The following is an 11,975-nucleotide window of genomic DNA, read 5'->3' as shown; positions in this document are numbered from 1 at the left end:
ATTGATGCCTGTAACCCTCCGGTTGCTGTTTCACTCCTCCAGATTTCCCCACAGCGGCTCAGGGGTTTCGAACCCGGCAACCCCCGCCTCTCTAACCTCGAGGCTACCACCGGCCCCTAATGGTAGTTAGTATGCTATCCTAATGATAGTAGTATCATTCCCAAATGGTGTACTATCATCCCCTTAAATGGTAGTAGTAATCATCCCCTAATGGTAGTAGTATCATCCCTCTAATGGTAGTAGTATCATCCCCTAATGGTAGTAGTATCATCCCCCTAATGGTAGTAGTATATCCCCTAATGGTAGTAGTATCATCCCCTAATGATAGTAGTATCATCCCCTAATGGTAGTAGTATCATCCTCTAATGGTAGTAGTATCAATCTCCCCTAATGGTAGTAGTATCATCCCCCTAATGGTAGTAGTATCATCCCCTAATGGTAGTAGTATCATCCCCTAATGGTAGTAGAATCATCCCCTAATAGGTAAGTAGTATCATCCCCTAATGGTAGTAGTATCATCCCCTAATGATAGTAGTATCATCCCCTAATGGTAGTAGTATCATCCCTCTAATGGTAGTAGTATCATCCCCCTTAATGGTAGTAGTATCATCCCCTAATGGTAGTAGTATCATCCCCTAATGGTAGTAGTATCATCCCTCTAATGTAAGTAGTATCATCCCCCTAATGGTAGTAGTATCATCCCCCTAATGGTAGTAGTATCATCCCCTAATGGTAGTAGTATCATCCCCTAATGGTAGTAGTATCCATCCCCTATGGTAGTAGTATCATCCCCTAATGTAGTAGTATCACTCCCTAATGTAGTAGTATCATCCCCTAATGTAGTAGTATCATCCCCCTAATGGTAGTAGTATCATCCCCTAATGGTAGTAGTATCATCCCCTAATGGTAGTAGTATCATCCCTCTAATGGTAGTTAGTATCATCCCCCTAATGGTAGTAGTATCATCCCCAATGGTATATTATCATCCCTAATGGTAGTAGTATCATCCCCCTAATGGTAGTAGTAATCCCCCTAATGGTAGTATTATCATCCCCTAATGGTAGTAGTATCATCCCCTAATGGTAGTAGTATCATCCCCTAATGGTAGTATTATCATCCCTAATGGTAGTAGTATCATCCCCTAATGGTAGTAGTATCATTCCCCTAATGGTAGTAGTATCAATCCCCTAATGGTAGTAGATCATCCCCTTAATGGTAGTATATCATCCCCCTAATGGTATTTAGTATCATCCCCTAATGGTAGTAGTATCATCCCCCTAATGGTAGTATATCATCCCCCTAATGGTAGTAGATCATCCCCTAATGGTAGTAGTATCATCCCCTAATGGTAGTATATCATCCCCTAATGGTAGTAGTATCATCCCCCTAATGGTAGTAGTATCATCCCCTAATGGTAGTAGATCATCCCCACTAATGGTAGTAGTATCATCCCCTAATGGTAGTAGTATCATCCCCTAATGGTAGTAAGTTATCATCCCCTAATGGTAGTAGTATCATCCCCACATGGTAGTCAGTATCATCCCTAGATCTGGGTAAAAGTAAGTAATCAATTTCCCCCCTAAATGGTAGTAGTATCATGCCCCTAAATGGTAGTAGTATCATCCCTACATTGGTAGTAGTATCAATCCCCTAATGCTAGTAGTATCACCTTCCTAAATGATAGTGTATTCTCATAAATGTAAGTAAGTATCAAATCCGCCTTACAATGTGACTACTATAGCTCAGTCTGTGACATACTATAGCTCATCTTCATGTTGTTGACTACTATAGCTCAGTCTCTGTGACTACTAATAGCAGTCTGAAGCACTTTGTGACCCTAGTGACTACTACATACTCGTTCAGTCTGTTCATGGACTACTATTGTGTCAGTACTCCTCGTGACTAACTATAGCTCAGTTCTGTGACTAACATATTGTTCAGTTCTGTGACTACTATTGTTCAGTCTGTGACTAACTATGTTCAGTCTTTGACTACTATAGCTCGTCTGTGACTACTAATTGTCTCAGCTCTGTTGACTACCATATTGTCTCAGTCTGTGACTACTAATAGCTCAGTCTGTGATACTCATTGTTCAGTCTGTGACTACTAGCTCAGTCTCTGACTATAGACTTCACTGTACTAGCTATCAGTCTGTGACTACTATAGTTCAGTCTGTGACTACTATTGTCAGTTGTTGACTACTCTAGGACACTAAGTGTGTATCTTTTATTCAGCCATTGTTGGAACCCCCACATGGTGTCAGAAAGTGGGATCCAATGCACATGTGCACAACTGAAAACTAAGTGTGCTTACGTACATTGATTATTTTGTTTTTCAGTTTCAAATATGTATTACGAACATAACAAACTCTTGGCCATAAAGTGTGCTGAGTCTTAAGGCACAGAAATTCCTGTAACATATATCTGAATCACATGCTGTCTGATACAGCTGTTGTTGGTTTAAGACCACACAGGGCCTGTATTGAGGCTCCATCGTTAAAACTTTGTCTCCATGTTCTGTTCCCAACATCTGCAGTGGTTGGTGGGGTTGAGAGGGGTGCATTCTGGGAGATGGATGTTGGGTGGGGGGGGTGTGATAGGGGGGTCAGTGGTCATGTGACTGATGGCCGTTGTCACTAAAAGCTCTTGTTTGAGAGAAGAAAGGGAGTTTGTGAGGCGATCCATTTTTCACCCCCRTGCAGCTGCAGCAGGTTTCCAGGGGCCCTGCACAAACATCACATGGGCTAAACTGGGCACAGAAGATAATGCAGATCAGAGCTAACTAACACAGAGCCAGTATCTCTGCTACAGAAGCCTCTCTCCATTGCTGCATGGAGCCCCTTTGGGCTTCCTCCTTTCACAGCCTCGCATTCATTTCATTTCACACAACCCCTGCCTTTATCCACTTCCCTCTACTGGTGCTGCGGGACCAACCTAAATGGATTCAATTGTGAGCGGGTTTGGAGTTTTCAGATAGTTTGTGATTTCTCTTACGTCAATTTGATAGTGAAATTAAATCACATGATTTCTGTTCATAGGCAAGTGGAAAATATGTTTACTGCTGGTAATCTCATTTTGAAGAGGGATTGTTATTCAGTGGGGCTTGATTGCGTCAAGCCATGTAACAGTCTGCCAAAAGACGCCACGCATACAAATGGACTGCCAACTGAGAGACTGAATTATGATCTAAAAACTATTGAGACAAGGTGTGTTGCAATGTTAAAGGGATGGAAGAGAGAAAGGGGTCTATTCCACGCCAGGAAAGGCCCGAAAATATTTCTGCTATCTCAGATTGTTCTAGCAATCCTCACATAGAACCTTCATTGGGAGAAAGGATGTTTGACATGCTATTTACATTTGTATCACACAGTTTTCTTTTGAAAATCAGGATGAAAGTGGCCATTTCAGGCCCTTTTTAGACCTATACATGCTTCCTGTCAGACCTTATGATCCGTGAACTGTACATGATACAGACAACATATTGGTTCATTATCCTCCGTATAGTGTGCTCTAACACACTACTTTCTGAAATACMATTTTTCACATTCATTTATTCAACATTTAACATATTAATATCTCAAAAGTAACCTTTTCAGTTTTYTTCTCGTTTTAAAGAGGGATTGTTGTTCAGTGGGGCTTGATTGCGTCAAGCCAGTAACAGTCTGCCAAAAGACGCYACACTTACAAATGGACTGCCAACTGAGAGACTGAATTATGATCTAAAAACAATTGAGACAAGGTGTGCTGCAATGCCAACGTGATAGAAGACAGGATGGGCAGAGAAAAGCTAACCTGAAGAACAACAGTCTTAATAAATATCTTGTGTCGAAAATGGAGACAATCATTTTGAGGTGACTGTAGGGCGATATGCAACCAGATGCCAACCAATAGCGTAAGATGGATCCACTTGAGTCAGCAGTCGCAGAACAACACAGGGCACAGGCATAACGACACACTAGTCAAGTAAACATGCAGCATCTTCCTTTCCTACACAGACCAAAACCCCACTGTTTGACCAGGCCTGCTTCTTTATAGCAGCTGTTGGTGTACCTGAAAAGGGTAGTGGGGTAAAAAACAAGGGGGTAAAACCCACCTAAAGACTTAGACATGACTCCTGCATTTTCACAGACCCTGTCATCAAAATACAGCTATCAGGTCTGTGTGAATGGTTCACTGCTTTTTGCTGGTAAATTCATTAACACTTCCGTTGTTTAACACCTCCCAAATTTTAAACGCAAAAAGCACCAATGGTTTAACAACACCCTGCAGCACTCTTCATTTGCCAGTTACCCACTGATTTGTATAAAGGCATATACCTGTACATCAGTGGTACATAAGGGTCTGAAAGGGGCTCCTACAAACATTTTGTACAGGTACAGTATATACCACATCCTCTGTCTGAAATGGGTAATAGTCACTTCAAACCCTTAGAATTACAGTGGACACAATCTAGCCTAAGCACACCCAGGACACAYAAATTAGACAGATGATCRTGGACTACACACCAAGACAGTCGTGAAGAGGGCACGTCAATACCTATTCTCCCTCAGAGATTGAAAAGATTTGGCATGGGTCCTCAGATCCTCAAAAAGTTATACCGCTGCAAGCCGGCTGAGAGCATACTGACTGGTTGCATCACTGCCTGGTATGGCAACTGCTCGGCCTTGACCGCAAGGCGCTACAGAGGGTAGTGCGTACGCCCAGTAAATCACTGGGGAAGTTTCCTGCCATCAGGACCTCTTAAGCAGGCGGTGTCAGGGAAGGCCTAAAAATTGCCAAAGAATCAGCCCCTAGTCATAGACGGCAAGCGGTACGGAGCACAAGTCTAGGTCAAAGGCTTCTTAACAGTTCTCCCCCAAGCCATAAGCTCTGCTGAAGCAGCCTCGTTATTGTTATTTTTTTATTGTTCTCTTTTATTTATTTTTACTTTAGTTTATTTAGTAAATATTTTCTTAACTCAGATTTTTCCTAAAACTGCATTGTTTGGTTAAAGGGCTTGTAAGTAAGCATTTCACGGTAAGGTCCACATCGTTGTATTCGGCGCGTGTGACAAATAACATTTGATTTGATTTTGAAATCTCCCAGTCAGACAAACTGAGTGGCCAAAAGAGTCATACGACAGAAATAAAGGTCACACTATTTGGATAGTCCCATATAGATGATCTAAGATGGTATACTATCAACAAACTATCTGTTGATCAGCAACTGCTTGCTAAGGTTAGGGTAAGGTTAGGATTAGAATAAGGGCTAGGTTAAGGGTTATTAAGGCTAGGGTTAGTGGATAGTTTTTTGAAATGTTAGTTAGTGAACATCTACAAACCAAAATCTACTTGGGACTATCCAAATGAAATGTTTGTGAATTAATGATATAATGAAATAATAATATATAAAGTATATAAATATATTATTAACATGGTGGTGCAACAGCCTGGAGCGTTCCCAACTTCCAGCCTCATTACATAGATATCTAGCCCAGCTGGCCAGTGCAGTAAAAAGAAGGCTGCTGACTGATAGACTGGTCTGTGATGACTGATCAATGAGGAGACACATTCTCAGCATAGCAAGCCCACTGGCCCAGTCCTCAAACAGAACACTTCCCTCTCATTGGAGCTCAAAAGACCACAGGGAGAATAATACTTAAAGTCCAAGGCAAATGTGAATTCAGTTTTACAGCTCATTTCCTGCAGTTCTACACATTTTGCCATACGGTGGAGAGAAATGTTTGCCGTTTTTAATATGATATCTGAGTGAGACTGACTACCAAATTCAAGGGGGCCTGGCCGTAATTACACCATGATTACAATGTTCAGATAGCTGACCGCTGGACTCATTGACTGACATAACAAACTGCTGATGCACAAAACCACATTTCCGCACCTACTATTCTAACTTGCAACAGGAAATTGCACCTACTATTCTAACTTGCAACAGGAAATTGCACCTACTATTCTAACTTGCAACAGTAAATTGCACCTACTATTCTAACTTGCAACAGTAAATTGAGACCCTGACTGAGTTCCAAAAACAACAAAAAAACATTTGCCAATCCCTGAATTGTTGTAGTTTTGCAGCTAAATCCATTTTAAAACAAATATTGATTGAATGTGTACAACATAGGTGTCAAACTCATTCCACGGAAGGCCGAGTGTCTGTGGGTTTTTGCTCCTCCCTTGTACTTGATTGATGAATTAAGGTCACTGATTAGTAAGGAACTCCCCTCACCAGATCCAGCATAAAAGTCATACCAACAGGTACGTTTATGTGACACGTATATGCTGTTCGCATGAAGTGCCCAATTAAAAATGTCCATTGCAAAGATAGAATCAGTGTTCACAATGGCCAACAGGCCTCTGCAGCAGATGGGCCCCTCTGTCAGATTAATTTCAAATCCCAATGGCCAATTGTGTTTCAGACATAAAAGTGATGAGTCGTATTTCAACGTCTGAGCTAATACGGCTCCCAAAGATGGAGGAGCATTTTTATAGATCTTTAAATGCACCATATCGTTTTCCCTCTCCACAACCTGACAAGCCAGCGGTGTCCTGCCAAAGATAAAACTTTAACAACCCCAGATCATTGGCGGGATGCTTCAATAGACTAGTAGTAGCAACAGAAKCAGCCTCCATCTAAAACATTCACGTGTCTAGGCCTGTACCGGTATGTCTACACTGCRTGTTCTGAATCCAGTGGTGGAAAGAGCAAAGAATCCATGCATCACCTCACAAACTATGCTGCATATTGCATCTTTTAATATGCACACTGATGTTTTTTTAAATCTCTGTGCAGAGATATATTTTCACGCATGCCACATATGGCAAAGTGCCAGATTAAAGGGCCAATTAGCAACTGAAACAATAACAAAGCATCCTCCCCACCACTGTTTCGTTAGAAAGCTGAGGGATGGAGCTGGAAAATGTCATCACTATCAAATTCATAGTGGGACTGACCATCCATGATATAAAAATTATAGTTTTAACCAAGTTTTGAGGCTATGCAGTTGTTGGTTTACATTTGCTTAGTTTTCAAACATTGGTGTAAAACAAGGTTATATTTTGGGTTCTGATGGGGTATGATGGTTAAACTAAGCTCATCGGGCATTTCTAAGTTATATTCTTCAAGAATCAATGGYTACGTTGGGTACGTATCAATGTAAAAGTCCAAAAATGGATGTAGCAACTGCTGATTTCCCCTTCAAGGTCCTGTTGCAACACCTTTTACATGAATACCTGGTAAAGCATCTATAAACAGTATATATGCATTATAACGGGTCTATGAAGGCTTCATTAAACCTAGTTGTTTGTTTTTTTAAGTGAGACCGACCGTCCATGTTCCTCAGTTCTGTCTTCCACCCAGAGGACGTAGGATGTGACATGGGGAGCAGGCAGGCAGAGGATGGAGGCAGACCAGAGGCAGATGGAGCAGGCAGCCAGAGGGCAGATGGAGCAGGCAGACCAGAGGGCAGAGGGAGCAGGCACGACCAGAGGGCAGAGGGAGCAGGCAGACCAGAGGACAGAGGGAGCAGGCAGACCAGAGGACAGAGGAGCAGGCAGACCAGAGGATGGAGGAGCAGGCAGACCAGAGGACGGAGGGAGCAGGCAGACCAGAGGACGGAGGGAGCAGGCAGACCAGAGGGCAGATGGAGCAGGCAGACCAGAGGGCAGATGGAGCAGGCAGACCAGAGGGCAGATGGAGCAGGCAGACCAGAGGGCAGAGGGAGCAGGCAGACCAGAGGACAGAGGGAGCAGGCAGACCAGAGGATGGAGGGAGCAGGCAGACCAAGGACGGAGGGAGCAGGCAGACCAAAGGATGGAGGGAGCAGGCAGACCAGAGGACGGAGGGAGCAGGTAGACCACAGGATGGAGGGAGCAGGGGACAGAGGGAATATGTAAAATGAGAGAGAGAGGGAGGGGATCTGGGTGAGGGAATATGTCAAATGAGAGAGAGAGGGAGGGGATCTGGGTGAGGGAATATGTCAAATGAGAGAGAGAGGGGGGGATCTGGGTGAGGAATATGTAAAATGAGAGAGAGAGGGAGGGATCTGGGTGAGGGAATAGGTCAAATGAGAGAGAGAGGGAGGGATCTGGGTGAGGGAATATGTAAAATGAGAGAGAGGGGAGGGATCTGGGTGAGGGAATAGGTAAATGAGAGAGAGAGGGAGGGGATCTGGGTGAGGGAATAGGTCAAATGAGAGAGAGAGGGAGGGATCTGGGTGAGGGAATATGTAAAATGAGAGGAGAGGGGAGGGATCTGGGTGAGGGAATATGTAAAATGAGAGAGAGAGGGAGGGATCTGGGTGAGGAATATGTAAAATGAGAGAGAGAGGGAGGGGATCTGGGTGAGGGAATATGTAAAATGAGAGAGAGAGGGAGGGATCTGGGTGAGGGAATATGTAAAATGAGAGAGAGAGGGAGGGGATCTGGTGAGGGAATATGTAAAATGAGAGAGAGAGGGAGGGATCTGGGTGAGGGAATATGTAAAAATGAAGAGAGAGGGAGGGATCTGGTGAGGGAATATGTAAAATGAGAGAGAGAGGGAGGGATCTGGGTGAGGGAATATGTAAAATGAGAGAGAGAGGGAGGGGATCTGGGTGAGGGAATATGTAAAATGAGAGAGGAGGGAGGGATCTGGGTGACAATATACCCTGTGTTGATGGGTTACCTAGAGATGTGACACATACTACTCCATGTGTTGTATGGGTTACCTTCAGACGAGTCCCGTGACACAATACTACTCCATGTGTTGTATGGGTTACCTTCAGAGAGTCCCGTGACACAAACTACCTCCATGTGTTTGTATGGGTTACCTTCAGACGAGTCCGTGACACAATACTACTCCATGTGTTTGTATGGGTTACCTTCAGACGAGTCCCGTGAACACTACTACCTCCATGTGTTTGTATGGGTTACTTCAAGAGTCCGTGAACACAATACTACTCCATGTGTTTGTATGGGTTACTCAGACAGTCCCGTGACACAATACTACCTCCATGTGTTTGTATGGGTTACCCTTCAGACGAGTCCCGTGACACAATACTACTCCATGTGTTTGTATGGGTTACCTTCAGACGAGTCCCGTGACACAATACTACCTCCATGTGTTGTATGGGTTACCTTCAGACGAGTCCCGTGACACAATACTACCTCCATGTGTTTGTATGGGTTACCTTCAGACGAGTCCCGTGACACAATACTACCTCCATGTGTTTGTATGGGTTACCTTCAGACGAGTCCCGTGACACAATACTACTCCATGTGTTTGTATGGGTTACCTTCAGACGAGTCCCGTGACACAATACTACCTCCATGTGTTTGTATGGGTTACCTTCAGACGAGTCCCGTGACACAATACTACCTCCATGTGTTTGTATGGGTTACCTTCAGACGAGTCCCGTGACACAATACTACTCCATGTGTTTGTATGGGTTACCTTCAGACGAGTCCCGTGACACAATACTACCTCCATGTGTTTTGTATGGGTTACCTTCAGACGAGTCCCGTGACACAATACTACCTCCATGTGTTTGTATGGGTTACCTTCAGACGAGTCCCGTGACACAATACTACCTCCATGTGTTTGTATGGGTTACCTTCAGACGAGTCCCGTGACACAATACTACCTCCATGTGTTTGTATGGGTTACCTTCAGACGAGTCCCGTGACACAATACTACCTCCATGTGTTTGTATGGGTTACCTTCAGACGAGTCCCGTGACACAATACTACCTCCATGTGTTTGTATGGGTTACCTTCAGACGAGTCCCGTGACACAATACTACCTCCATGTGTTTGTATGGGTTACCTTCAGACGAGTCCCGTGACACAATACTACCTCCATGTGTTTGTATGGGTTACCTTCAGACGAGTCCCGTGACACAATACTACCTCCATGTGTTTGTATGGGTTACCTTCAGACGAGTCCCGTGACACAATACTACCTCCATGTGTTTGTATGGGTTACCTTCAGACGAGTCCCGTGACACAATACTACCTCCATGTGTTTGTATGGGTTACCTTCAGACGAGTCCCGTGACACAATACTACCTCCATGTGTTTGTATGGGTTACCTTCAGACGAGTCCCGTGACACAATACTACCTCCATGTGTTTGTATGGGTTACCTTCAGACGAGTCCCGTGACACAATACTACCTCCATGTGTTTGGTATGGGTTACCTTCAGACGAGTCCCGTGACACAATACTACCTCCATGTGTTTGTATGGGTTACCTTCAGACGAGTCCCGTGACACAATACTACCTCCATGTGTTTGTATGGGTTACCTTCAGACGAGTCCCGTGACACAATACTACCTCCATGTGTTTGTATGGGTTACCTTCAGACGAGTCCCGTGACACAATACTACCTCCATGTGTTTGTATGGGTTACCTTCAGACGAGTCCCGTGACACAATACTACCTCCATGTGTTTGTATGGGTTACCTTCAGACGAGTCCCGTGACACAATACTACCTCCATGTGTTTGTATGGGTTACCTTCAGACGAGTCCCGTGACACAATACTACCTCCATGTGTTTGTATGGGTTACCTTCAGACGAGTCCCGTGACACTAGTGGAATAAACAGAGAACTCTGTTGTGTTCATGAGAGTCTCCTCTTTCCTTTTTTAGTTTGTGTTGAAAATAATGTTTATGAACGGTTTTTTTCACGTTTTAGAAACATAATAGATCAATTACGATAAATACAAATCTGTTTTCACATCAGTCCACGGGTTCATTATTAGGCTACTTAACATGATTTGATATTTAATAGTGTCCATGGACGTTTCTGTAGGTCGACTTATATTTGAGGTCCAGCTTCCTTCTTCTTTTTTCATTCTGTTGTGATTTGTTTTAAAATAATGTCTGTCTCGTCTTTCCATAGTGGGGTGATATTAGTTTGTATCTCAAACGGTTCGGACGCTAAAGACAGAAGTTGGCACGTCAGCGTTAACCAAATTCAGATAAGTCCCGAAAAACTTGTGGGGGTCACAGAGCAAAACGGAGACCACTGTTGTGTTGGTTACAGTCTCCCCTTTCCATAGAGTGGCCACAATACATCYGCTTCCACCGCAGATGCGGAAGGCCAACAGCTMAAACTGACAGATTTCGATGGGGAGTTTTGTAATATGTTACTTAGATTGAACCAATAGACTCTTCAGGGTAAACAGAGGTTACAGCCTGACCATGTAATTTGTTTCTCTGTATTCTTCCCACGTTTCTATGGTAAAGATATGTTACTGACATGTTGAACCCAGTGATCTTGTTGCTGTGGAGCCGAAGAAGAAGTTGCCCCCGCTAACAAAGGATGCTTAAATCTCCTAACTATCTACCACTACTGCTCTGCCCCAGGGGCACATACAGACAAGGGACTAGTTCATTACAGCTATACTGGCAGTAGGGGCTCAGGAAGGAACATTCTGGAGGACAGCTTAGAGCTGGTGCAACTCCTAAACATGTGGTAAGTAATACACCCTAAACTGCTATCCAAAAGCTTCAAAACAAGTGAGACACTCAATATTTTACTAGGAACATCTCTTTGACTTTAACACTTTTTAAAGCAACATTTCTTAAGAGTAATTTGAGAGTGACAGACTTTTAACATTTACAGTATTATCTTTAAAAAATAATACTCTTTGTTTAACTAGGCAAGTCAGTTAAGAACAAATTCTTACTTACAATGACGGCCTACCCGGACGACGCTGAGCCAATTGTGCGCCGCCCTATGGGACTCCCAATCACGGTCAGTTGTGATACAGCCTGGAATTGAACCAGGGTCTGTAGTGATGCCTCTAGCACTGAGATGCAGTGCCTTAGACTGCTGCGCCAATCGGGAGCCCGCGTATTGTCAAATATTAGCATGTAGCCAGTGGCAACTGGTGACTTAAAAAGTAGAGGACAATTATTTTTGAAAAAAATATATGCTAGTGAGAATATTTCATGTTCCCAGCCACTCTAACACGCATAACACGACAACACAGAAGTT

General features: G+C 43.6%; 1 protein-coding gene across 1 annotated transcript; it reads left to right on the top strand.

Annotated features, from left to right (window-relative positions):
* Window positions 1-7,391: 7,391 nt before the first annotated feature.
* LOC139026744 (U1 small nuclear ribonucleoprotein 70 kDa-like) lies at window positions 7,392-7,847 on the top strand. Its single transcript, XM_070442049.1, has one exon. It carries the CDS (start codon window positions 7,392-7,394, stop codon window positions 7,845-7,847), a length of 456 nt encoding a protein of 151 aa, XP_070298150.1.
* The last annotated feature ends 4,128 nt before the right edge of the window (window positions 7,848-11,975 follow it).

The sequence above is a fragment of the Salvelinus sp. IW2-2015 genome, unplaced genomic scaffold (assembly GCF_002910315.2).
Source record: "Salvelinus sp. IW2-2015 unplaced genomic scaffold, ASM291031v2 Un_scaffold5664, whole genome shotgun sequence".
NCBI classification, from domain to species: Eukaryota; Metazoa; Chordata; class Actinopteri; order Salmoniformes; family Salmonidae; genus Salvelinus; species Salvelinus sp. IW2-2015.
This window is presented reverse-complemented; position numbering and strand designations above follow the sequence as displayed.